Here is a 26,734-nt window from a genome sequence, read left to right on the forward strand (position 1 = left end):
CTGCCGTTGTAGCATACATAAAAAATGTTCGGTCCTTCTTTAACACCTTCTGGCCGACTATACCCAGGAGGAAGGCCTCTGGTTTCTTAGTGAAAGTATACTTAAATACTTTTTTCAGCTCGTTATATATCATTTCCCAGAAGGCCTTCACTTTCGGGCAAGTCCACCAGAGGTGAAAGAATGTTCCTTCATTTTCCTTACATTTCCAACATTTATTTTCGGACAAGTGGTATATTTTAGCAAGTTTAACAGGGGTCATGTACCATCTATATATCATTTTCATTACATTTTCCTTCAGAGCATTACATGCAGTGAAGTTCAGCCCAGTGGTCCACAACCTTTCCCAGTCTTCAAACATAATATTATACCCAATGTCCTGTGCCCATCTTATCATAGCAGATTTAACCATTTCATCTTGTGTGTTCCATTTCAACAGCAAGTTATACATTCTTGATAATATCTTACTCTTTGGTTCTAACAGTTCTGTCTCTAACTTCGATTTTTCCACCTGGAATCCTAGCTTTTTGTCATTTTTAAAAACTTCTTTAATCTGAGCATAATGTAACCAGTCTAGCACTTTATCCTTCATTTTCTCCAAACTCTGCAATTTCCAATTGTCACCATCTTTTTCTAATATTTCCCAATACTTTGGCCAGTTGGCCTCCAAATTGAGTCTCTTCCGGGCCTTAGCCTCCAGAGGTGAAAGCCACCTTGGGGTTTTGTTTTCCAACAAGTCTTTGTATTTTGTCCAGACATTAAATACAGCTTTCCTGACAATATGGTTCTTAAAGGCCTTATTGATCTTAACTTTGTCATACCATAGATATGCATGCCAACCAAATGCATTGTTGAAACCTTCCAGATCCAACACATCCGTGTCTTCAAGAAGTAGCCAGTCCTTGAGCCAGCAGAAACCTGCTGCTTCATAGTACAACTTTAAGTCCGGCAGGGCAAAGCCACCTCTTTCTTTCGCATCAGTTAGTATCTTAAACTTAATTCTAGGCTTTTTGCCCTGCCAGACAAATTTAGAAATATCTCTCTGCCACTTCCTGAAGCACTCCGTCTTATCCACAATTTGTAATGTTTGAAACAAAAACAACATCTTTGGCAATACATTCATCTTAATAGCGGCAATTCGGCCTAGCAAAGAAAGTTTCAATTTTGTCCAACAGTCCAAGTCTCTCTTAATTTCAGACCAGCATTTTTCATAATTATCCTTAAATAGACTCAGATTTTTTACTGTTATATTTACCCCTAGGTACTTAACTTTTTTCACCAATGTTAGTTCTGTTTCTTTCTGAAACCGTTCTGACTCTATGTCTGTCAAGTTTTTCCCCAATACTTTAGTTTTCTGTTTATTTAATTTAAATCCCGCCACCCGACCAAAGTCTTGAATCAATTCCAAAACTCTTTTTGTACTAGATTCTGGCTCCTGCAGGGTCAAAACTAGGTCATCTGCAAAAGCTTTAAGTTTATATTGTTTCGCTCCGACCTGAATCCCTTGCACCAACCGGTCCCCTCTGATAAGATTCAGGAGCACCTCCAGAACTGTAATAAACAACAACGGGGAAATTGGGCAGCCTTGTCGTGTTCCTTTTTCAATTTTAAACCCTTCCGTAACCACATTGTTGACTATCAGTTTTGCCTTTTGTTCTGAGTATATCGCATCAATCCCGTTTTCAAAACCCCTCCCCACTCCCATTTCTTTTAAATTTCCCTTCATAAATTTCCAAGAGATATTGTCAAAGGCCTTCTCCGCATCTATAAAGACTAACACTGCTTTGGTATTAATTTCTGTTTGCAACAGCTCCAAAATGTCAATAATATTCCTTGTATTAGCAAACATGTGTCTGCCTGGGAGAAAGCCTGCTTGGTCCTTGTGTATTACTTCACTTAAAACTCTTTTAAGTCTGTTTGCCAAAACATCAGCAAATATTTTGTAATCCACATTTAGAAGGGAGACAAACCTATCCATTCTGAAGGAAATCAGCCCTGAGTGCTCACTGGAAGGACAGATCCTGAAGCTGAGGCTCCAGTACTTTGGCCACCTCATGAGAAGAGAAGACTCCCTGGAAAAGACCCTGATGTTGGGAAAGATGGAGGGCACAAGGAGAAGGGGACGACAGAGGACAAGATGGTTGGACAGTGTTCTCGAAGCTACCAGCATGAGTTTGACCAAACTGCAGGAGGCAGTGGAAGACAGAAGTGCCTGGCGTGCTCTGGTCCAGGGGGTCACGAAGTTTCGGACACGACTAGACGACTAAACAACAACAACAACAATCATCGGTTGCCCATTTAGGTGTCATGGCAAACCTGCTGATAAAAATGAGGGAGGGGGTCTGCTGAGCAGGCTTCCAGTTGCCGAACCGAGACTTGGTGTTTCAGGCACATTGAGTCTTTGTTTCACGTGGGGTTAAGGGACTAAGCCGTGTAGGTTTTGAAGATTACTCCCACTGCCTGTGGTCTTTTTGCACTAATATAAACATTTCCTTTACACGATTCTCTTTGTGCTATTATAAACCTTTGTGGTGGATGGTTTCTTTGCATTTGTGCTCTCATGACTGGCTTCAGCCAAAACAGCTGACTTAAAAATAAAATAAAATAAAGCCCCACAAATAGACAAGGGTTGAAGAATAACATTGTAAAACATTGTTATGTATGCTGTACTTTTTCAGCAGCCTTGGTAAAATAGTAATAAGCAGACAACATGTAGAAAATAGTTGATGAAAACACTTCTGGAAAAGAATACCTAGTGAGTTCCTTTTTATTTGAATATTAATTTGTTCCCTGAGTGACTTCTTTATGGTGCAAAATTACGTTGGACTGATCTGCTGGCTGATATTTGTTCATATATCTGTACCCTTAAAATATTCCAGTTGATCTGAAGTTATCCATAAAGCAGGCTAGTCGGTTACTTTTTAAAATACGGCAAAATAGAGGAGAAGGTGGGGAGGATAGTGAATGTTTTGTGACATGTTCTTAGATGTTATATTGCTAAATCATGGTATATGAAAGAATAGCTTTACTTTTGCTATTCTCGTGAGAGTCATAAAATGCACGGTCTTAATTTTTTGTCATGTTTACCTCAGTGGAACTACCACAGAGTAAATGGTCAGTGAATCATCACCTAAAAATCAGCCAGGCATGGCCGGGAAAGTAGTTATTTGATATAGGTGCTGATGTCATTGCTGGTACACTAAGAAGCTGCTGGATTATACTTTCTGAGTTCTTTTAGTTTAAATATGTTTTAGATGTATGAGAAACAACACCCTGAATCCTAAGCAAACGTAGTTTGGCATTAATTCCCTTGGGAGTAAGTCTCTGTATGTGGGTGGCACTGTGGTCTAAACCACAGAGCCTAGGAATTGCCGATCAGAAGGTCGGCGGTTCGAATCCCAGTGACTGGGTGAGCTCCTGTTGCTCGATCTCAGCTTCTGCCCACTTAGCAGTTCGAAAGTACGTCAAAGTGCAAGTGCTCTGGCGGAAAGGTAAACGGTGTTTCCGTGCGCTGCTCTGGTTCGCCAGAAGCGGCTTAGTCATGCTGGCCACATGATCCAGAAGCTGTCTGCGGACAAAAGCCGGCTCCCTCGGTCCATTAGAGTGAGATGAGCGTGCAACCCCAGAGTCGTCCGCGACTGGACCTAACGGTTAGGAGTACCTTTCCCTTATCTTTAAATCTATGTAAGATCATAGCCTAACTTTCCTTTAAAGAAAGCAATGAGTGTTAACAATTGTGATAAATGGGATACAATCCCTCAGGGAAGACTCCAGCATGGAAACGAAACACTGGGGTGAGGGAACCTTCCCCAGGCCTGCGGCAGCCATGAACCCTAAATTGGCCTCATTTCCAATTTAGGGGAAATTGAGGTTAAAAGGTAAATTCTGCTTGAAGTTGCACCTGCAGCTTCATTTCCTTGCACCTTTATCGAGATCTGCTGAGATTGGATGACACCAATAAGCAACAGCGTTAGAATTCCAGGATTATAGTCTGAGAGTCAGAGAAATGTGTGCCACCCTGTGTATCACCCTCTTCCACGCACTGACAGAGCTACTCAGTTATGGTTGGCAACAGGAACGGCCAACAAGTTGTGGTCATTCCGCTCTTTTGCAATTAATAGGCACACATGCCATTTTACTGTGTCTGGCTATAAAGCCAAACCAGGTGATCAGAAACGTAAACTTCTTGAACACTGTTGTTGTTTAGTTGTTTAGTCGTGTATGATTCTTTGTGACCCCATGGACCAGAGCACGCCAGGCACTCCTGTCTTCCACTGCCTCCCGCAGTTTGGTCAAACTCATGTTGGTAGCTTCAAGAACACTGTCCAACCATCTCGTCCTCTGTCGTCCCCTTCTCCTTGTGCCCTCCATCTTTCCCAGCATCACGGTCTTTTCCAGGGAGTCTTCTCTTCTCATGTGGTGGCCAGAGTATTGGAGCCTCAGCCTCACGATCTGTCCTTCCAGTGAGCATTCAGGCCTGATTTCCTTAAGAATGGATAGGCTTGATCTTCTGGCAGTCCATGGGACTCTCAAGAGTCTCCTCCAGCACCATAGGGGTCTTAAACTTTTTTTAAAAGGACACCAACCAACCATCCAGTTTTTGCAACAGGCAAGACCATTTGTATAGAGGTGGGAGGAGGGAGATCTGTGCTGTAAGTTTGTACTGTCCGAGAGGAATTATTACTGAGCAGTAAAAATGGGATGCTCTGCACTGTCTGCATTCTTTTCAATGTCGTGCATTCAAAAATTCCTGTCAGTTGCATGCAAAGTAGATGCACAAGGTGGTTGAAAGTGGCCTGTACCACTTCCAAGTGCAGGTGGGAACAGTACCATTTTCAAAAATTCTGCCAAAGCTTCCTGCCAGTGAACTGCCTTGAGCTTCTCTTCCCCTTTCTAAGATGGTTATTTTTTTTTTATATATTTCTGCAGACAAATGCTCATGGCGAAACAATGCGGGCATTATATTTCAGTTACCTGACAGTCCTTCGTAAGATTGCTAACCATGCTGCCCTGTTACAAACGAACCACACAAGCAAACAGCAGGTCAGTCTGCTTGAACCCACAATATTTTGAGGAAGAACTTAATGGCTAAATTGCATTGCTTTTCCCATTTTGATGTTTTGTTAATTGTTCATACTGCTGAAAATTGTTTCAGTCATATTCAGCTCCTATTCAGAAAACGCAGTACTAATTCCTATAGCTTTTAATGTATTTTTCAACCCTTAAAGTTAGTCGGATCATCTTGCTCCTGTAACTGTTGAAAAAGTGTTTTCGATTTCTTCTCTTTTTTTATATATAATATTTATTAAATTTTTGTTTAACAATAAAGATATATATAAAAAAAATACCAAGTTCAGATATCCTCATTTCATAAACATCCTTGGACTTCCTCACGCCTCTTGTTCCTACTCTCTACACTCATAGGTTTTACCAGCAAATTATTAACTTAATTTAATTTGTCTATTAAAATTTCCCAATATTCAAATCTCAAATTTAATCTTTTAAATTTCTCTTGTCGAAGGTTAATTATAGAATACCATTTATCCACAATTTATCTTATTTTTCAATTACATTAACTTTTACAGATATAAATTATTAATTTGTTGGAGCCCTGATGTTGCAGATCATACAATTTTCTTAACATTCATACAGTTTACAATGCTTTTGTAGATAATCTTTAAACTTCTTCCAGTTCTCCTCCTCCAATTCTTCTCCCTGGTTTCGGATTCTGCCGGTCATCTCATCCAGTTCCATATAGTCCATCAGCTGCATCTGCCATTCTTCCAGTGTGGGCAAATCTTGAGTTTTCCAGCCCTTAGCAATGAGTATCCTTGCTGCTGTTGTGGCATACATAAAAAAAGTTTGATCCTTCTTTTGCACACTTTGGCCGACAATGCCCAGGAGGAAGGCCTCTGGTTTCTTAAGAAAGGTGTACTTAAATACCTTTTTCAACTCGTTATATATCATTTCCCAGAAAGCCTTCACTCTAGGGCACGTCCACCAGAGGTGAAAGAATGTTCCTTCAGCCTCTTTACACTTCCAACATTTATTGTCAGGCAAATGATATATCATTGCAAGCTTGACTGGGGTCATGTACCACCTGTATATCATTTTCATAATGTTTTCTTTCAGGGTATTACATGCCGTAAATTTCATACCGGTGGTCCATAACTTTTCCCAGTCAGCAAACATGATGTTGTACCCTATGTCCTGTGCCCATTTTATCATAGCTGATTTGACCGTTTCATCCTGTGTATTCCATTTTAGCAGCAAATTATACATTCTTGAAAGTGTCTTAGAGCTGGGTTCTAACAGTTCTGTTTCTAACTTTGATTTTTCCACCTGGAATCCTAATTTTTTGTCTGACTTAAAGACTTCTTTAATCTGAGCGTAATGTAACCAATTTTGCACTTTCCCCTTTAGTTTCTCCATACTCTGCAATCTCCAGTTGTCACCATCTTTTTCTATTATTTCCCAATATTTCGGCCATTTGGCCTCCATATTGAGTCTTTTCGGGGCCTTAGCCTCCATTGGTGATAGCCACCTTGGGGTTTTATTTTCCAATAAGTCCTTATATTTTGACCAGACATTAAACACTGCTTTTCTGACAACATGGTTCTTGAAAGCCTTATGTATTTTAACCTTGTCATACCACAGATATGCATGCCAACCAAACGCATTATTAAATCCTTCCAAATCTAAAACATCAGTGTTTTCAAGAAGCAGCCAATCTTTCAACCAGCAAAAGGCTGCTGATTCATAATACAACTTTAAGTCTGGCAGGGCAAAGCCCCCTCTTTCTTTAGCATCAGTTAATATCTTAAACTTGATTCTGGGCTTTTTGCCCTGCCAGACAAATTTAGAAATATCTCGTTGCCACCTCCCAAAACACTCCATTTTGTCCACTATTTGCAAAGTTTGAAATAAAAACAACATCTTTGGCAATACATTCATCTTGACAGCAGCAATACGTCCTGACAAGGAAAGTTTCAATCTTGACCAGACATCTAGGTCTTTTTTAATTTCAGACCAACATTTTTCATAATTGTCTTTAAATAAATTTCTGTTCTTCACTGTTATATTTACCCCTAGATATTTGACTTTTTAAACCACATTTAATTCTGTCTCTTTTTGAAACCTTTCTGACTCTAAAGAAGTCAAATTTTTCCCCAAAACCTTAGTTTTTTGTTTATTAAGTTTAAATCCTGCCACTCGACCAAATTCCTGAATCAGTTGCAATACCCTTTTACTACTAGGCTCTGGCTCCTGTAGGGTCAAAACTAGGTCATCTGCAAATGCTTTCAGTTTATATTGTTTCGCTCCGACCTGGATACCTTCCACCAACCGGTCTCCTCTAATCATATTCAAGAGCACTTCCAGGACCGAAATAAATAATAAAGGGGATATAGGGCAACCTTGTCGTGTTCCTTTCTCAATTCTGAACTCTTCTGTCACCACATTGTTGACTATCTATTTAGCTTTTTGCTCTGAATAAATTGCCTCTATCCCATTATAAAGCCCCCGCCCCACTCCCATTCCTTCCAAATTTTTCTTCATGAACTTCCAAGAGATGTTATCAAAGGCCTTCTCTGCATCTATAAAGATTAAAACAGCTTTTGTATTAATATTTGTTTGCAAAAGTTCCAAAATGTCAATAATGTTCCTTGTGTTAGCAAACAAATGTCTACCTGGGAGAAAGCCTGCTTGGTCCTTATGGATTACTTCATTTAGTACTTTTTTAAATCTTCTTGCTAAAATGTCTGCAAATATTTTATAATCCACGTTTAAAAGGGACATGGGGCGGTAATTCCTGAGTTGCGTCTTTTCAGATTCTAGTTTGGGTATCAATGTGATGAAAGCTTCTTTTTGTTTTCGATTTCTTCTTATGCCCAGGATGTTAATTACAGATTTGCCAAATTTTATCCTCCTTCTGCACAATTTGTGTTTCATTTCAGGAAGCCTACATCACAAGGGTGTGCAGCCAAGTGTTTTCCAAATTTCCTGATTTTGTGAAGCTTAGCAAAGATGCAGCCTTTGAAACCATTTCTGATCCAAAGTATAGTGGGAAAATGAAGGTAAATATATGAAGGGATTGAAGTATACATTATGTGGCAAAAAATAGTTGGTATTAGCTTTCATGGTTTCTTTAAGATAAAGGTCCATATTTACATTTCCATTACCATGTAATTCCATGAAGTTTGAAATTTTCTGCATATTTCATTGTTATTCCACTCAGGACAAATATGTTGAAAACTGGGTTTCTGTGCAAACAAATGTACCATCTATGTGCATGTTGAATCTCTTGTGGATCAGGTTGTATATATATTGAATTTGCCTATTTCCACCCTAACTTCATTGCAGGTAAGATGTCTGAAAAGAAATAGACCAGAGCACACATGGAAAAGAATGAACCTTCTTCTCCATGTAATCAGGTCCCTGGTTTTACAGTCTTCTGCATTTTTATAATCTATACTTTACTACTACAGATGCACTTTAAAAAATGAAAATAGTAAGACACCAGTAAAATAAAGGCTTTAATCAGATATTGTTGCTCTCAGGAGGTTTGTTCTAATTTTAAACAGTCTGCCAAGCTGCAGCTAAGAAAAGGTTATGAAAATATTGCAAAGACAGCTTTTAAAATTATATTTTACTTCAAAAGCTCAACTGTTTTAATTCTGGGGTTTTTAACATATAAAAAGGCAGGCATAACCTATATCAGTGTTTCCCAACCTTGTGCCTCCAGCTGTTTTTGAACTACAACTCCCATCATCCCTGACTAGCAAGACCAGTGGCAAGGGATGATGGGAATTGTAGTCCAAAAACAGCTGGAGGCACAAGGTTGGGAAACACTGACCTATATCAATAAACCACTACGGCTGAGAAATTGAGCAAGAGTGAAAGAGCTGGCTGAATAGCTAGGGCAGTAATAAGGTGGGGTTTGGGATTTTTACTTTTTATTGCATCAACTTGTGCAGTTTCCAAAGTATTTCAGCTCTGCCGTGCCCCTGCTTTTGTTCATCCACAGAGTATCAAAGATAACTTCTGTGTGAAATAACACAGGAGGCATCTGACACGCCATTATTGGTCACCACTTAGCAGTGGCGTAGCGTGGGTTGTCAGCACCCGGGGCAAGGCAAGTAATTTGCGCCCCCTAACCCGTGGATTTTAGCAGGGGGCAGAGAGCTGCGAGTGCGAGCACACGCCCCCCCCATGTTGCGCCCGGTGCGGCCGGCCCCCCTGCACCCCTCACACTACGCCACTGCCGCTTAGTGAGTGTTTTTTCCTGAAATAAGACGGTTAAAGTGTCCTGCTGATCAGGCCAGTGGCTTGTCTAGTGTCCTGGTCTCACAGTGGCCAATCAGATGCCTATGGGAAACCCCATAGCAGGAACTGAGAGCAGTATGCTCTTCCCATTGGTGATGCCCAACAACCAGTACAGTGGTACCTTGGTTTGCAACCCTTTTGGATTACAACCACATCAAACCCGGAAGTGCGTGTCCCTTTTTTTGGATTACAACCCAATTTTTTTGGATTACAACTCTTTTTTTGGGGGGGGGAGAGGCCCCATTGGCGAAAGCGCGCCTTGGGTTACAGCCTGTTTTGGTTTACAACCAGACCTCCGGAACGGATTATGGTTGTAAACCAAGGTACCACTGTATTCAGAAGTAGGCTAGGCTGAGAAGTAATGACTGGCCTAGTGGGCTTTATGCCTGATTAGACATTTGAACCCTGGTCTCCCAGGTCTTAGTCCAACACTCTAACCACTACACCACATTGGTTCTCTATTTGTTTCAGTCTGCTTATCCTTTAGGCTTTGGGCATTCTGGATTCATATAGTTTTCATTTTCAGTCTTATCTATTTGTTCCTTGCCTTTCTTCTAATCTGCCTTGTGGAATACTTAAATACCTACCATGCTGTGGAGTCCCCTTAAATTCCAAAATGACATGACATTGGTTTATTTTCTTTAAGCAAAGTGGATTTGTTTTCAGGATACCCATTTGGGGATTAATTATGTGAGCATATTTGTTCTCCTCACTTTCTCCCCTGGTTGTTTTGTAGGTAAACTCATTTTACCCATTAATTTGACCTCCTTGTACCTAAGAAAATAAAATTGGAGTCTGAAATGGCAGGACTTAATTATTTTTTTACCCATTAAGACCATCCAGTTTTGACAATTTCTAATTGAATTGAAAACCAAAGCTCTCCAAATATTTCCAATTCGTGCCTCTTCAATTCACCGTGAAATTGGATGATTGGGCCTACAGTGTGGGTTATGAACAGTACGATTGCTGCTTTGTATTCAAGATTTTATCTGCCATTATAGAATTAATCAGATAAGTCTCCTCTTGTCATTTGGAATGTTTTGCTTTCAGGAAAATCTGTACAAATTAAGAGGTTAAGTATTTATCACTGAATCAATAGCATTGTTTAAATATTTATTGCCCATTGGGAATAGGCTACCGACATTGGACAGAAAAATTCCTCTTTCCCCTTTTGTGTCTTGCTTCTGCACGGTGCTCTGGAATTACTGTTTGCCAGATGTGGACATGCTCCTTTGGAGAATAACAGTATCACTGTTATACAGAATGCTCTCGATTATTTGCTTCCCTACCAGAAGAGCATTGCGTGTGGGCGGATTATTGGCATTTCAAGGTCTGTGCAAAGTCTGGGAAGCCACGACCTACTGTAAACAGACCAACAGAGGACACTGGGAGCGGGGAAGGGCATACAGCTGGCTGATTATTATGAGAAGCCAAGTTCCAAGAAGTTCTGAACTTGGATGTTGTACAGCAGGCTTAAAAGGGGGTTGGCTCACTTCAGGGTGACTATTATACTCTGGGTTTTTAGAAAAATGTCATTGTGTGGTCATGGCCTTGTAGATTAAGGCTATCACATACTGGGCAGCTACAATGATACAAATATGTGATTTGCCATCCTTGCATTTTGTTTGCATTAAGATCACACCTCCTGCACTGTTTCATGAATTTTCTTTTATAGCTGTTTTAACCAAAGCCATGCGTTATCTGTACATTTTGTAAAATGTTTATTTTATACATGTTTAAATGAGTGCGTTCGCACAACTGTATTTCTGATCATTTGATATCTTCTTACGGAGCAATCCAAACACAAGATTCACTGGTGTAAATGGAGGTTGGAATAAGTGCGTCTCCAGCAGAATTAGCTGGGTCTGGGGTCTGTCAGGAGCTTGTCTTACACTCGAGTAGGACCCTGGCAGAGATACATGCCCGAGTGGCATGTTCTCTCCCTCCTGGTCAATCGTTCGGGAGCTTCAAAAGCTTTCTTCAGCCCGAACATCACAGCGACCGATGCCAACCGACACTGGCACACTTAGGGATCCGCAGAGTCTTCGCAGCTTGCGTAACAGACCTCAGCAACTCAGCATTTTGGCTAATCTACTTTATTTACATATAAACACACACGGAGCACTGCAGCATGGCTCCCTCTCTCTCTAGCATCAGAAAGCAAAGAGAAAGAACAAAGGACAATAGTCCCACTTCATGTAACACAGTAACACAAACATCCTGTCTCCGTCACTTCCCACTCTGTGGACTCAAAGCATAAACCGTCATGTGATAGACAAAAATCCCATGACTGCAATCACGGAGCAGGAGTTCTAACAGGCTCACCTGGGGTTAGGCCAGCTGGGGTCCTCATCCTGGCTCAGCTGGCGATACACTGGTGTAAGCCTTTCATTCTAGCACAGCCGCAGCTCGCCTGGGACAAGTTCCACAAATGGGGCATTCTGGGGTAGTGGCAGGGGACAAGCCATCACAGGGAGAAATTTACCCCTATTCCAAACTCTGTTCATCTCAGTCAAATGCAACCCAGCATAAGTTACATTGGCAAATAGCATGGTGTAAAGCAAACACAATTTTAAAGGCTGTTTTTGCCTCTGCTAGGCTTGGGATGGCTCAGCTGGCGGTAGGCCTACTCCTGAACAGAGTTTGGAACAGGGGAAGTTTACATCAGGATAACATATCCCAGCATAAATTGTACTGGCTTTCTGTCATTTCTTTGACCTGCTCATGTTTTTAGTTTGTATGATGTCACTTCAAATCAGTTGACTTGTTTTTTCTTCTTCTTCTGGATTTGTTGTTGTGTTTTTTAAACCCTCAACTTTGGAAAGTTGTAATATATGTGAAAATATATTTTGCCTGAGGTTTATTCAATAACTCTTTTCTATGGTTTACTTCCAGGTCCTTCAGAAACTTTTAAATCACTTCAGAAAAAACAAAGATAAAGTGCTCCTTTTTTCCTTCTCAACCAAGGTGAGCTTCATCTGATTTGTAACAAAACTGACTATAGCTTTCTTTGTTATATGGTTAAAAACCAGCGTACTCTATTTAAAACAATAAGTACTAGTACAGTTCAAATGAAGTAGAATAAAATGGTAGGTATACCAAATTAAAACTTTGTATTTTTAAAGAAAGATAGAAAGTCTATGTTGGCCTAGTAGGTAAAAACGACTGATGTATTTTGTAGGCTGTCATGCAAAATATTGCGAATAATGCTGTAATTTCTAGTTTTCCGTCTTCAAGAAGTAAAATGGGTAAATTCCAGACTTGGAACTCCTGGGCACTCTTCTAAGCAATGGGATAATAGTCTTTGTACGACTTAATAGGGGCAACGTAAGAGAACATGGAACTGACTGTAACTATGTATAGTAAAGCCTAAAGCAATGAATATACCTGCATCATCATCCACTTAAAGTATTAAATATGATAATAGCCCAGTTCATAGTTCATAGTTTTGAGGTGATTGCTCCTGCTTTGCGCCTCCCTTCAATCCAGCAGGAGCAACAAACCATCATCCTCAGCTTAATGGTATAACTGAACCAGGAGCCATGGTTTGTTTTACTCAAACAAACCATGAATCGTAAGCCAAGACCAAACCTTGTTCTAGTTTGGAGAAAGTCAAACCATGACACACACACCCTGAACACTGTTGTTTAGGAAAAACTTGGGAGTATTTCCTCATACCCCGTAACGATCACACCTATGGCTGTTCAGTTGCATGCTCCCTTGTGCGCATGCGCACATAACAAAACAGATGCATGTACAATTATTATATTATGAAGTTTTAATGCTTTTCCTCACACAGAAGGATTTCCTTGTCGGAAAAATGTAAGGTGTGAGGCAGCTCTTGGATAAACTGAGGATGCAATCCTGTTCACACTTCCAGAGGGTAAGTCCCATTGAACTCAGTGGGACTTACTTCTGAGCAGAGATGAGGGTTATCCTGCGAAACTTTCTCGTCAGTGCCTAGGCCAAGCTCTCTTGCCTCCTTCTCTTATGTGTGAATTCCTGCAACTGACTAATGGGACTTGGGGAAATGGCACATGAGATAAGGCAGGGTTGCCTGGATTGAATTAAAAAATGAATGTAAACATTATCTGAGTTCTCCATATCAAATTAATAGTTCGTTGCTTCCACTGGAAAAGCACACACTATTTAAACATACCACTGCACTAAATGGAAAATGGAAAACGTTAAGTGTTTCTGCAAGTTAATTAAATATTTGTGATTCTATGACTTTGGAGAAAGAGTGATGGTAGGAAAACTCTGAGCTGTTGCAGACCTTCAAGACACTTGATCTGCCTGTTTTATTGTGGTTCTTTTTAAATAGTACTAATTGCCTGTTCTCCCCATCTCTTCCACCAGTTGCTTGATGTTCTGGAGCAATATTGCATGGCATCTGGGCTAGATTACCGAAGACTTGATGGAAATACAAAAGCGGAGGAAAGGGTCAAGATAGTAAAAGAGTTCAACAGCATGGAAGAAGTTAACATTTGCCTCGTTTCTACAATGTAAGAAAACGCTGTGTCTGCTTTTGTCTAGGTAGTTAAGAGATTTATAGCAAATTTACTGCACTCCCACTTGATTGATCTTGCATTTTGTCACTTCCTTGGGAAGAAGCAATAACATTACTGTCTGCTGTTATAAGACTGGGAAGTAGACTGCATCAATCAAGACTATTAGGGTAGAAATGAGTCATATCCCTTACGTATTTCCATATTTCTTCGGTCTTCATCTTCGTCTACCCTTTCTGAGGATCGCTTGAGATCGAAAATGACGAGTGATAATATTAAATAAATAAAAGCCCCCCTCCCTTTTGTTCCCCTTTTGGAACCAGAATAATCTTGAATGCAGTTGTTTTCGAAAGCTACCATCCTCAGTTTCGTTTGAAAGAAATTAGTAGTGACATGCACAAATAGAAACTCAGAAATTCAGTTAAAAATTCAGTTATGGCCTCGGCTGTATTTAATGCTTAGAGTTAATCGGTCTATATTTTTCACTCGCCCTTCACAATATCACATTCCTGTTCACAAGATGCCATTTTGTTTGTCACTCACAAAGCCCCCCCCCCCCAAAGAGACCATTCTGTTTTGCTGTATTTAATACCAATACAGTATAAGAAGAAGAAGAAGAGTTTGGATTTGATATCCTGCCTTTCACTCCCCTTCAGGAGTCTCAAAGCGGCTAACATTCTCCTTTCCCTTCCTCCCCCACAACAAACACTCTGTGAGGTGAGTGGGGCTGAGAGACTTCAGAGAAGTGTGACTAGCCCAAGGTCACCCAGCAGCTGCATGTGGAGGAGTGGAGACTCGAACCCGGTTCCCCAGATTACAAGACTACCGCTCTTAACCACTACACCATACTGGTCTTTTCTCAACTATGTTTCTTTTGTTTTCTATTTTTAATTCCAATAACTTTTCTTAAAACAGAAGACCTAGGGTATTGGGAGGGTTAGGGTTGAAGTTATTGAAGTTATTTCCTGCCAATTGACATGTAATAGGATTACTCACTGGAATTTGGTGGATTGGGTTCAAAGAGAGACTGCACACCCATATGATGTTATTGATGTGATGTAAAATTCCTACAAAATGCTTCCGATTTCATCTTTGAAGCCTACCCAGAATTTGAGCTGCTTTATTTGTAAGGAAAATGTGTTCAATATGCAACTGTTGGAGAAAAAAATGCCACATTGACACATATATTTTGACTCCCTGGAAAATACATGCAGGGTAACTTATCTCTGATCCAAGCAAAAACTCTGAGGATTTTAATGAAAGCAAGTCATCACATCTTGTCCATGGAACTTGTAAATATGGTTGAGGTTTAGCCAATTTATTTAAAAGAGTGTCTTCTTAATGGCTTGTTTTGGACTGTTTTCGGTCTAGTTTATTAAGTGGTGGAAAAGAATTGTTGCAAGGAAAGTAGAAGCATAACATTTTAAAAGTTTAGTAAGCTTCATTTCCTTGGAGTTTTTGAACCCAAGTGAACATAAATTGTGTCCTGTCCCTTCAAACTGAAGTACAGCACATTAGTTTAATTGAATGTGGCAAGCGACTTTTCCTGTAAATGGAGCAACGTAGTTAATGTAAACCTCTGTACCCCCTTCTTTCATCCTGTATAGCTTTGGGGAAGAATGAAAATGACCTTGAGGTATCTTATACAAAACAACATGGTTGGAAAATGTACATTGTTTGTAGCGTAATAAATGTGAATGTCACTTTCCATCGCTAGTATTGTGAGATTATGGAAGATGATGGGACAGTAGCTCTATTGCACAGGGACAGTGAAACTGCAGTAAGTTTGTTCGTTATGATGAGAGAAATACTATTTGTGGTTTCTACTGAAAGCAGTATAGTTAGTGGCATTATTTATAGCCTTTTGGAAACTTGAGAACTTTCTGCCAGTTTGTCTAGGAAAAATGCTCGTAATAAGGCTAACTTATGTACAAATGGCGATCTCATTTTAAAAAAACACATTTCTTCACCTCTTTGTTTCTTCTGTTGTTATAAAGGGCTGGTGGACTGGGGCTCAATTTTGTTGGTGCAAATATTGTCATACTGTTTGACCCAACATGGAATCCAGCGAATGATCTTCAAGCCATTGACAGGTACAGTCAACTTGCTAAAAACTGGTTACTTTGAAATATAGATGACGCTTCTCTTTTTTCTTTCTCTTTTCTTCTTCTTTTTGACCCTGGACTTTGGTTTTTTCAGAGCTTACAGGATTGGCCAATGCAGGGATGTGAAAGTATTTCGGCTAATCTCTTTGGGGACGGTGGAGGAGATGATGTACTTACGGCAGGTTTATAAACAGGTAAAGTTTTCACTGTGTTTTTGTTCACATTGCTGATTTTTTTTATATCAAATCACTGCACTTGTTAACCAGTTGTTTGTGTAAAAATTAAAGTTGACCTAATATAACATGATCTTTATCTTTGCTTTATGGCTTTTAAGCTAATTTAATAATTCTCATATATAATTTAAACTCTTCCTAGAGAGAATAGAACAAAAGAACATATACTAGGGTGCCTGCAATAAATGTTCACATTTAATTCATCATTTACTAGTAAAGGGCAACATTTATCATGGCAGAGGCATAAATAATAAAACACCTAAACACTTCTGACACTCCCCTTTAGTTCTTAAGAAGTACCTAGTTCTTACAACGAATTATCAAGTTTCACTTGCATTTACAGCATTTGTGCCCATGCTTTTTGATTTTGAAGCATAAGTACATATATAATTGCTTTGGGTCACATTAATTTTTTTTATATACAGTGGTACCTCAGGTTACATACGCTTCAGGTTACAGACTCCGCTAACCCATAAATAGTGCTTCAGGTTAAGAACTTTGCTTCAGGATGAGAACAGAAATCGTGCTCCAGCGGCGCAGCAGCAGCAGGAGGCCCCATTAGTAAAGTGGTGCTTCAGGTTAAGAACAGTTTCAGGTTAAGAACGGACCTCCGAAATGAATTAAGTACTTAACCTGAGGTACCACTGTACTTTTCTTTTCTCACTCCTCTTCCCTCTTTTCTTTGCTCCTTGCTTCACTTCCTTTGTAGTCTCTCAACTGTCCAAATTTAGGGCTAAGACCCTACCTGCCCGCGGACTGTCTCGCCAGAGTGATGCATGGTCTAGTTATCTTTCGCTTGGACTACTGCAATGCGCTCTATGTGGGGCTACCTTTGAAGGTGACTCGGAAACTACAACTAATCCAGAATGTGGCAGCTGGACTGGTGACTGGGAGCGGCCGCTGAGACCACATAACACCAGTCCTGAAAGACCCACACTGTCTCCCAGTACGTTTCCGAGCACAATTCAAAGTGTTGGTGCTGACCTGTAAAGCCCTAAATGGCCTCGTTCCAGTATACCTGAAGGAGCGTCTCCACCTCCACCTCGTTCTGCCCGGACACTGAGGTCCAGCGCCGAGGGCCTTCTAGTGGTTACCTCGCTGCGAGAGGCCAAGTTACAGGGAACCAGGCAGAGGGCCTTCTCGCTAGTGGCACCCCCATCCCGTGGAATGCCCTCCCACCAGATGTCAAAGAGCAAAACAACTACCAGACTTTTAGAAGACATCTGAAGGCAGCCCTGTTTAGGGAAGCTTTTAATGTTTAACAGATTACAGTGGTGCCTCGCAAGACGAAATTAATTCGTTCCGCAAGTCTTTTCGTCTTGCGAGTTTTTCGTCTTGCGAAGCACGGTTTCCCATAGGAATGCATTAAAAATCAATTAATGCGTTCCTATGGAAACTGCCTTCAGACCAGGTCCGGGGACAGTCTGTCCCCCGACCTCTTCTGAAGGCTGGTGGGGGGCGAAAGTCTTTGCTCCCCCCCCGCCTGCCTTCCCGGGACAGCGGAGACTTCTCCGCTGTCCCGGGGCGGTCTTAAAATGCTGGCGGGCGGCAGCGCTGCTGCCCGCCAGCATTTTAAAATCGCCCCGGGACAGCGGAGGAATTATCCGCTGTCCCGGGGCGATTTAAAAGCCCCCGGGAAGGCAGGCAGGGGGGACAAAGACTTTCGCCTCCCACCGGCCTTCAGAAGAGGTCCTGGACCTCTTCTGAAGGCCGGTGGGGGGCCAAAGTCTTTACTCCCCCCCGCCGCCTGCCTTCAAAAGCCGTCCGGGAAAGCGGAGAAAGCGCTGTGTTTCTCCGCTCTCCCGGAAGGCAGGCAGGGGGGAGCAAAGACCTTTGCCCCCCGCCCGCCTTCAGAAGAGGTCCAGGACCTCTTCTGAAGGCGGGCGGGGGGCAAAAGTCTTTGCTCCCCCCTGCCTGCCTTCAAAAGCCATCCGGGATAGCGGGAAGCGCTTCCCTGCTATCCCGGACTGCTTTTAAAATGCTGGCGGTGGGGAGCAAAGCCTTTCGGCCCCCACCGGCCTTCCTGGACCTCTTCTGAAGGCCGGAGGGGGGGAAAAGGCTTTGCTCCCCACCGCTAGCATTTAAAAGGGGTCCCCGGAGATTTCCCTATGGGCTTTCTTCTTGCGAAGCAAGCCCATAGGGAAATTCGTTTTGCGAAGCGCCTCCAAAACGGAAAACCCTTTCGTCTAGCGGGTTTTTCGTCTTGCGAGGCCTTCGTCTTGCGGGGCACCACTGTATTGTATTTTAATATTCTGTTGGAATAATAATATAATATTATTATTATTATTGTTATTATTATTATTTATTAATAATAATAATAATTTATTTATTACATTGTAAAACGCCGTATACACCAGTGGTGCTTTATAAATAAGCGCCCTGATAAACATTAGAATTTTCTCACATTGTTCACTGGTCTTCTAAAACTTATCTTCTCATGGTTTGAATTAGTGTGTTGTCTGAACCTGGGCTCTTCATTGATCTCTCTCCAGATGTATCACAAGCGGTAGCCAAGGTTTATTCTTGGATTTACAGCTCATGGTTTGCCTGGAGAACCACATCACTAAACCAGTGTTTCCCAACCTTGGGTCTCCAGCTGTATTTGGACTACAATTCCCATCATCCCTAAACACTGCCCTTGCTAGTGAAGGATGATGGGAGTTGTAGTCCAAAATCAGCTGGAGACCCAAGGTTGGGAAAGACTGCACTAAACCATGACCTAGCTTATGGCAAGAGGATCAGAGGAGGAGTGCAGCAGCTGCAATCTCCTCTGCAGGGAACCTTATTGTGTGTTTTCCTCTGCAGGGAAATTATTGTGTGTTTTCAGTAATGGGTTATGTACATTAAACTCCTTCAACGTTGAGCTCCTTCTCTTGACACCTGGCCGATAAAATATTAAAATTAAAATAAGAATTACCCAAGAACCAACATTTAATGGTTTTAACAATACTGGGTTATATCCAACTAAGTCCTACTCAGAGCAGCAGATCCATTGAAACTTACGGGCTTAAATTCATGAAATTTAGTGGATCTCTTCTGAGTACGACTTAATTTAAACATTCTGTGTGGAAATGAATTCTTCTCTACACAAGTTGCAACTAATATTCTTCTTGAAATAATTTGAAATAATGAATGTTACTAGTGTTGGTCTCACTGTTTGTTTGGGGAGGAGGAAAGTAATATTGCTGGTAATGTGATCAGTTCAGAATAAATAATTGTTGAGGTCCTGAAGTTCAGGTTTTTTACAGAAAAACACTGTCAAAACAGATCAGTTTTTAGGCCAACTACCTTTGACAAGACTTTAAACATTCTAAAAATCTTTCCCGCTATACATTTTGTTAATTAGCTTACAGGCAGCATGTATGTTTGAGAAATTCATGTGAAGTTTCCCAATAGTATTTTCAGATTGTGTCATTCCATGTATCCGTGTAAAACCTTAAAATAATAATAATCACAATGCCGTTTTGCAATCGAATTATTCTTTAAATTGTGATAGTGCCGGGATTTTGACCAGCAAGTGATTACACCTTTTTGTTAGATTAGGAAGAGAGTATTGCAGATATTAATATCATGCAGTTTGAAGCGACCAGAAGCATAAGACCTGACTTCTGTTGAAAGAAATCATTGTCCAGACCCATAAAAATATGATTCAAACTTTTACATGCAGAACTCTTCAAAAACAGAACATAAGCATCAAAGATACATCTAAAATATCCATGTGCCATCCAGCACAGACTCAGCATCTTAGAAATAAAAGATAGCTCCAAGAATTAAAATGGTGCCTCTCTCCCCTATTCTAGCCTTCTTAAGGCTATGCAGCTCTTTTTGGAGAGCCACTATCCTATCCTTTTGTTCTCTATCAGAGAAAGGCTAACAGCCATCATCCCTTCAAGATGCAACTCAATACTTTTGTCATCTGATCTCAAGTTACAACATCACATGTTAGCTAGCAGAAAACAACAGTTAGTTAATTATCAACTCATCCAGAGCTTTGAGTCCAGTTAGAAAACTACTGTGTATGCCAATGTTAGCAATACACATTTAGCCATTTTCCATTATAAACCTTCATTGATACGCATATATTTTCCATTTCTGTGTCAATTAAACCAAATATACTTAACAGAGAGGTCCAGAGATTTTTCTGGCTTTTGGCAATTCAGGGGACAACAAGCCTCACAACATGGTACAACATAGTAACAGGTGAAACATGCAAAAAACATTGCAGATCTGTAAAAGGATTTTTCCAGTGTTGGGCTCTAGGCAGCCTTGAACAGGAGCTTCATATTGCTTTTCAGGCATGTAGATTTTTCAGGAAGGAGCATTTTATTGCTCTACAGCAAGGTGGTGGAAAGTGAGAGTAGTGGGAAGCCTTTTTTCACCAGTTGCAGTCCCACATTGGATTTTGCCCGTTGACTATGAGGAAGGGACAAGTAAGCTGTTTCTCAAGTAATATGAAAGCCTTGGTGGTGCAGATGTAGCCTGTGGATCATATATTGCTTTCCCCTAGCTCATGTTAACTAAATTCTCATTTGATTGTTGAGGATGGTGGCAGTGGGGCTGTGGCCTACACTTGGAGATAATCTACTGCCTAGCTCGTTTCTTTATTTGCAGTATGTAGCTGGGTGTGTTGCAAAACGGTGTATCTGCTGGAGTACATTAGCACAGTTATTTGGTTTCCTATGTGTTAGGGAACTGCCATTGGAGCGCAGGGTGGTGGAGAGGCTCTCGGATGCTGGGAGACCCTCGGATGCTGAGGAGGGAACCAGCAGGGGGAGAGGGAGAGTTTCCGCTGAAGAAGGAGGGGAGGAGGAGACAGTGTTGGAGGTGAGGCCCAGAGACGCTTCAAGCGAGACCAGTGGTGAGAGCTCGGGGCCTCCCCTTGGGACGCCCACTCTGCGCAGAAAGCTGTCGCGCAGAGAATCTAGGAGGAGACTTTCTGTCAAAGAACTTTTATGTTGGAAGAAATTCCGGAAACGCCCACTGACGGATTCTGCCAGTGATTAAGGCAGCCACGCACTCATGGCTGTCCGGCTAGAGAGAGTTTAAAACTAACCACAAAACTGGGAGCGTTTTAGCGCTTACGCACAAGCAACCCCTTATGCCATTACACTATGTTATACAGGGTACATGGGAGACTTCAGAGCACATTTTCTTTATTTTCCAATAACATTATTCAGGTTAATATTACTCCACAATGGTGGCATCTGCCAGGGAAAATAAAACACAATATTTTACTCTTTTAGGAATTTCTGCCTGCTCTGGCTAAATCGGCACATAAACTGTAAATGCCAGGAAATTCTGACATGTTGCAGGAACATGCTCCTGAATTATTATTATTTTTTTATGTTCTACTCTGTTTTAGCAACTGCATTGTGCTGTAGTGGGAAGTGAAAATGCCAAGCGGTATTTTGAGGCTGTGCAAGGATCAAAGCAACACCAAGGAGAACTTTTTGGTATTCATAACCTTTTCAAGCTTCAGGACCATGGATGCTGTCTGACAAAAGAGATTCTGGAGGTGTGGTGTTTTACCTTGGTCCTTTTGAATAATATTTGTGCATCTTTTCTCTATATCTTACCAGGCCTGTGAAGAAACACATGTTTTGAAATGTGGGAGGATTTTCACAACAGTAAAGTTAGTAATGTTGCTTTTCTCACCACAGAAGAGAGATCCAGTCTAGTTGCTAGTGTAACTTTTCCTTAACTTGGGGCTGGGGAAACTTTTTTGTCTCAAGGGCAGCATTCCCTAATGGGCATCCATTTGGGGGGCACATGCCAATGGTGGCTAGGGCCAGAGGCAAAAAAGTAGGCCAAGCAGTTGGCGTAACCCTTTGTACAGTAGGCTACCTTCCAGTCAGAATAATAATAATAATAAGAATAAGAATTTATTATTTGTACCCCGCCCATCTGGCTGGGTTTCCCCAGCCACTCTGGGCGGCTTCCAACAGAGATTAAAAATACATTAGAATGTCACACATTAAAAACTTCCCTGAACAGGGCTGCCTTCAGATGTCTTCTAAATGTTAGGTAGTTGTTTGTCGCTTTGACATCTGTTGGGAGGGCATTCCACAGGGTGGGCGCCACTACCAAGAAGGCCCTCTGCCTGGTTCCCTGTAGCTTTGCTTCTCACAATGAGGGAACCTCAGCATCCGGGCAGAACGATGGGGGTGGAGACGCTCCTTCAGGTATACTGGACCAAGGCCCTCTTTACACGCAAGCAAGCAACCATCATGTTCACAGTTCAAAGAAACATTCCAGCCAGGCAAAAGTATTTGGGAAGGGCACAGAATATCCCCCGACAGAGAAAAGGTATAAGCTGGGAAGAGTTCTGAAGGCTTGAGCTTCCTCACCACCACATTAACTTGATATTTTAATATTTATTTGTTTGAGAAACTCCTAACCTGCTTTTCATTGAATATGCTCCCAGATCAGGGTACAAAATAAAATACAGTTAAAGCCAGTATAGTTCCAAAGAGCAAACAAGAAACAACTTAATCAAGTCCATCAAGGGCAGAGATGCCCATCTGCACCAATCTAGCTGAATGATTGAAAAACACACACACAAAAAACACCTAGTGCCGAAAACCCATCATAGCGCCAGTCGAATGTGAGAGGAGGCGGCATTCCCTGAGCAGAGAGTCATTACTGAGAAAAACCCTCTCGTTTGTTGCCACATCGTGGATATTTTAGTTATTCACATACATCGTACCTTAGAAGTCAAACAGAATCCGTTCCGGAAGTCCGTTCGACTTCCAAAACATTTGGAAACCAAGGCGCAGCTTCCAATTGGCTGCAGGAAGCTCCTGCAGCCAATCGGAAGCTGTGGAAACCACGTCGGACGTTTGGGTTCCAAAGAACATTCGCAAACCAGAACACTCACTTCTGGGTTTGCGGCGTTCCGGAGCCAAAACGTTCAATTTGCAAGGCATTCGACTTTCGAGATATGACTCTGTGTGTGTGTGTGTGTGTGTGTGTGTGTGTGTGTGTCTGTGTGTGTATTAATAATACCCAACCAGGAAAATATCAGGAATTAAGGTCTGCTAACTCTGTCCTTGAATGCAAATAAAGCAATTCCCCCAAGTCTGCTGATGCCCTGACATAGCTCTCTGTGTGTGCCTGTGTTGCCATTTTGGCTACACAAGGATCAGCACTCAGAGAATGGCTCCATTATTAGTATCTAGAACAGGCATGCACTGATGTGCAGAAAGGTGACTGTTCAGACCAGCGAGTCTACATGATGTAAACTTAACCATTAGTAAATTGCTTTATTTTTTAGAGAGAGGGACAAGTGGAAGCTGGTGTCATGACAGCTACTACATGGTTAAAAGAGGAACCCCAAGGAGACACAGCAGAAACGGTAAATTATCAACTTGCCTTTCTGTTTTCACATGTTATGAAATGTACTGCTTTTAAGATTTTGGATCTGCTAACTGTGATAAAGTCTTGACCTGTCAGTTGGAGTAGACCCGGAGGAAACGAGGGGAAAAACCTAGGACGGCGGGATTAGAAGTGTCCTAAACTTCTTCATACTTCAAAACATTTCTGTGCACATTGTATAAAGTTACTTTTCTGGCTTATGAGCTTATGTGGCTTTTTTCATTTTGAATCTGCCAAGTGATTTTTTTGGCAGAACAGCGTATCATACCAAATAATAAATGGAGAGGAACAAGGAATTTAATAATAAATTATTGGTAATTTTAAAGCATACACTTGTGAAAGAAAGAAAGAAAGAAAGAAAGAAAATGTGGCGATTAGAGGTTGAGTTAAATGGTGTCTCCTTGGCTGATGGAAGCTTTTTTCCTTCCAGCAGGCGGGTGGCGCTGTGGTCTAAACCACTGAGCCTCTTGGGCTTGCCGATCAGAAGGTCGGCGGTTCACATCCCCACGACGGAGTGAGCTCTCATTGCTCTGTCCCAGCTCCTGCCAACCTAGCAGTTCGAAAGCATGCCAGTGCAAGTAGATAAATAGGTACCACTGCGGCAGGAAGGTAAACGGCGTTTCCGTGCGCTCTGGTTTCTGTCACGGTGCCCCCTATCCATGACAATAATTTATTGTCATGGTCCTCCATGCGCCAGTAGCGGTTAAGTCATGCTGGCCACATGACCCAGAAAACTGTCTGTGAACAAATGCCAGCTCCCTCGGCCTGAAAGCAAGATGAGTGCCGCAACCCCATAGTTGCATTTGACTGGACCCACTTCCTCCCTCCACTGGATCAAAGAGCTTTCCATCAGAAGAGGGGTGGGCACAAATGGGTATAATTCTACATAATTTTAGAAAGGCCTGTTTTCTGCTTTTAAATTCTAATGTTGTTATAATTGGGTACCTTGGCTTATCTATAATTAGTTTTGCTATTTGTGTGGGTGTTTTTTAAAAAAACTTTCTAAAAGAAGTCCAATGTAGCTCACATAGCTACTATACCATAAATATACTGTAAACGGTATCATCAAAATGTCACACAATAAAACAGAGACTCCATTAAACATCCAAACAAGTCCTGTAAGAATATGTAAAATGTCTTTTTTTATCAAGAAGTTTTTTGTTTCTGTCATTAAAGATTAGCTACTTCTGCAGTGTGCCTTCTTACAAATAATTCAATTAAGCCTGTAATTGTAAGTGTATTGAAAAGTAAGTCCTACTGAATGCAGTTGGACTTGCTTCCCAGTTGCCCTGTAAGCATCAGCCTATAAGTTGAGCTTTTTAGTTTTGATTGCTGTCGGGTCAAATAATAATGCATCTTTAAAAGCTGCACAAAAACGAGACGTTGGAAGATATGGTAAGGAAATGAGGAAGTAGCTTTTCCATAACCAAATCGTAGGTAACAAACCAGAGGGAATGGTTTGTCAATAAGCAGATAATAACAGTCAATAAGCAGATAATCTAGAAGGACTTACAAACTTTAGTTGTGGTTTTTTAAAAAATATATATATAATGCAGTTTTCCCACGTTTTTAAATGTCTGATCATTGTATTTTATGAGCTGGATCCATGCACATCCTTTTCAAATAGAAGGGCTCCTTCTCTCCGTGGCAGGAATTCTGATCCAGCAATCCGTAGAAAGAGGGAGGGGAGCCCCTGTTCCAGTTCCTACGTAGATCCCACAGTGCACTAGAGCAGGTTTTCAGGAGGCTCCTCCCACCCTCTGTTTTAATAATTATGACTATGGCATGCCATTTGAAGATTGAAAGTAAGCACTGATAGTTTGAAGACACGTTTTAAATTGCAGTTTTGTTTCATATTTTCCTGTTTCTCGCATGATTTCAGCACACAGAGGGTGGTTGTGAAGATCAAGACACTGCCAGCCCCAGGAAACTGTCAAAACGGGAAGAGTTTGATTGCGGCAGTGACTTCAGTGACGAGGAGCCTGCGAGAAATTCCAAAGTGAAAGCAGAACAAAGCCGATCTTGCAATACAAAAAACAGCAAAGTTCTGCAGGGACAGCTTACTTTGCTGCAGTGTGGGTTTCCTAAACTACTAGAAAAGGGCACTGAAATTACTGAGGATGATAGTTGCATTGCTGTCTCCAGTGGTGAAAGTGTTGGCGGTAAATCAGTGTGGCAAATATCTAAAGAAAGCTCCCGAAATGAATGTTCCCTGAAAACTGAGGACCACTGCAGTACTGCAGGACCTTGGAGAGACTTATTGTCACCAATCAAAGCTGCGAAACAAGAGTTGCATAGAGAAACTACAGACTGTGATTATCCTGTTTCACTACACCCTGAAGAAGAAAAGGACCCTGGAAATAAATACAAAGACATGCATATTTTAAATCAAGTTGGGGTCGTTATGGAGACAGAATGCAGTTCAAGTGACAGTGATGATATCATATTTCCTTCTCAAGTTCCTACTGACCAGAAATCTGTTAAAAGCAATAAAGGTGCAGCAACAAATTGTGAATGTTTAGGAACAGTAAAAGGCTCCACGCATACATCTCTGCAAAAGCATTTGACTTCCGAGCACAGCAGCAGCAGGAGTGTTTCACCTTACAGCAAAATGACACCATTTGAAAACATCCGAAAGATCACATCAGTGAAAGACGCAAGTGATATCAGTGATGAGTCTGATGATATTGAGATGTCTGGATCAGGAAAGCAGAAATTCACCGGCATTCTGAAAGAAAAACGGTTCTGTAACAGGGGGCTTGATACCTCCTCCACAAGAACTGTGTTGCACAAGAGCAATTTGAGTGTTGGGGAAAGCGATGCCGATTCTCACATAGATGAGTTCTCATCACCAGAAGACGGCTTCCCAATTAATATACGAAGAGAGAGGCTAAATAATGAGAGGTGTGGAATTCAAATTAAGCCCAGATCGCCAGTGTATCCTAAGAGTCCCTCTTTGACTCTGAGAAAACGAAACCATTCTGATAAGCGCCAGACTTCTTTCAGCGAGCAAGTATTTGAAAGCCAAGGAAAAAATGTGGGATCCCTGGACAGACTTCTTGGTAATTACAAATATATCATACGGTGCAGAATAACCAATAGGGTTCTGTGAATGATACTTCAAAGCAAATAATAATAATAATAATAATAATAATAATAATAATAATAATAATAATAATTTATTATTTATACC

The 26,734-nt window shown here is 41.3% G+C and overlaps 1 protein-coding gene across 9 annotated transcripts in view; it reads left to right on the forward strand.

Moving 5' to 3' along the window:
- ERCC6L2 (ERCC excision repair 6 like 2) overlaps positions 1–26,734 on the forward strand; it is a 58,036-nt gene that overhangs the window by 16,716 nt on the left and 14,586 nt on the right. For all 9 annotated transcript variants that reach the window (XR_014555936.1, XR_014555937.1, XR_014555938.1 and 6 more), the window contains 9 exons: positions 4,927–5,040; positions 7,953–8,072; positions 12,217–12,288; positions 13,681–13,826; positions 15,827–15,922; positions 16,029–16,128; positions 21,530–21,682; positions 23,441–23,521; positions 25,424–26,603. Coding sequence is in view for 5 of the 9 variants with exons in the window: in XM_083701881.1 (XP_083558007.1) it covers positions 4,927–5,040; positions 7,953–8,072; positions 12,217–12,288; positions 13,681–13,826; positions 15,827–15,922; positions 16,029–16,128; positions 21,530–21,682; positions 23,441–23,521; positions 25,424–26,603 (2,062 nt within the window). In the remaining 4 variants the exon portion in view is untranslated. The remainder of the gene's footprint in view (positions 1–4,926; positions 5,041–7,952; positions 8,073–12,216; positions 12,289–13,680; positions 13,827–15,826; positions 15,923–16,028; positions 16,129–21,529; positions 21,683–23,440; positions 23,522–25,423; positions 26,604–26,734) is intronic.

The sequence above is a fragment of the Podarcis gaigeae genome (assembly GCF_964106915.1).
Source record: "Podarcis gaigeae genome assembly, chromosome: 11".
NCBI classification, from domain to species: domain Eukaryota; kingdom Metazoa; phylum Chordata; class Lepidosauria; order Squamata; family Lacertidae; genus Podarcis; species Podarcis gaigeae.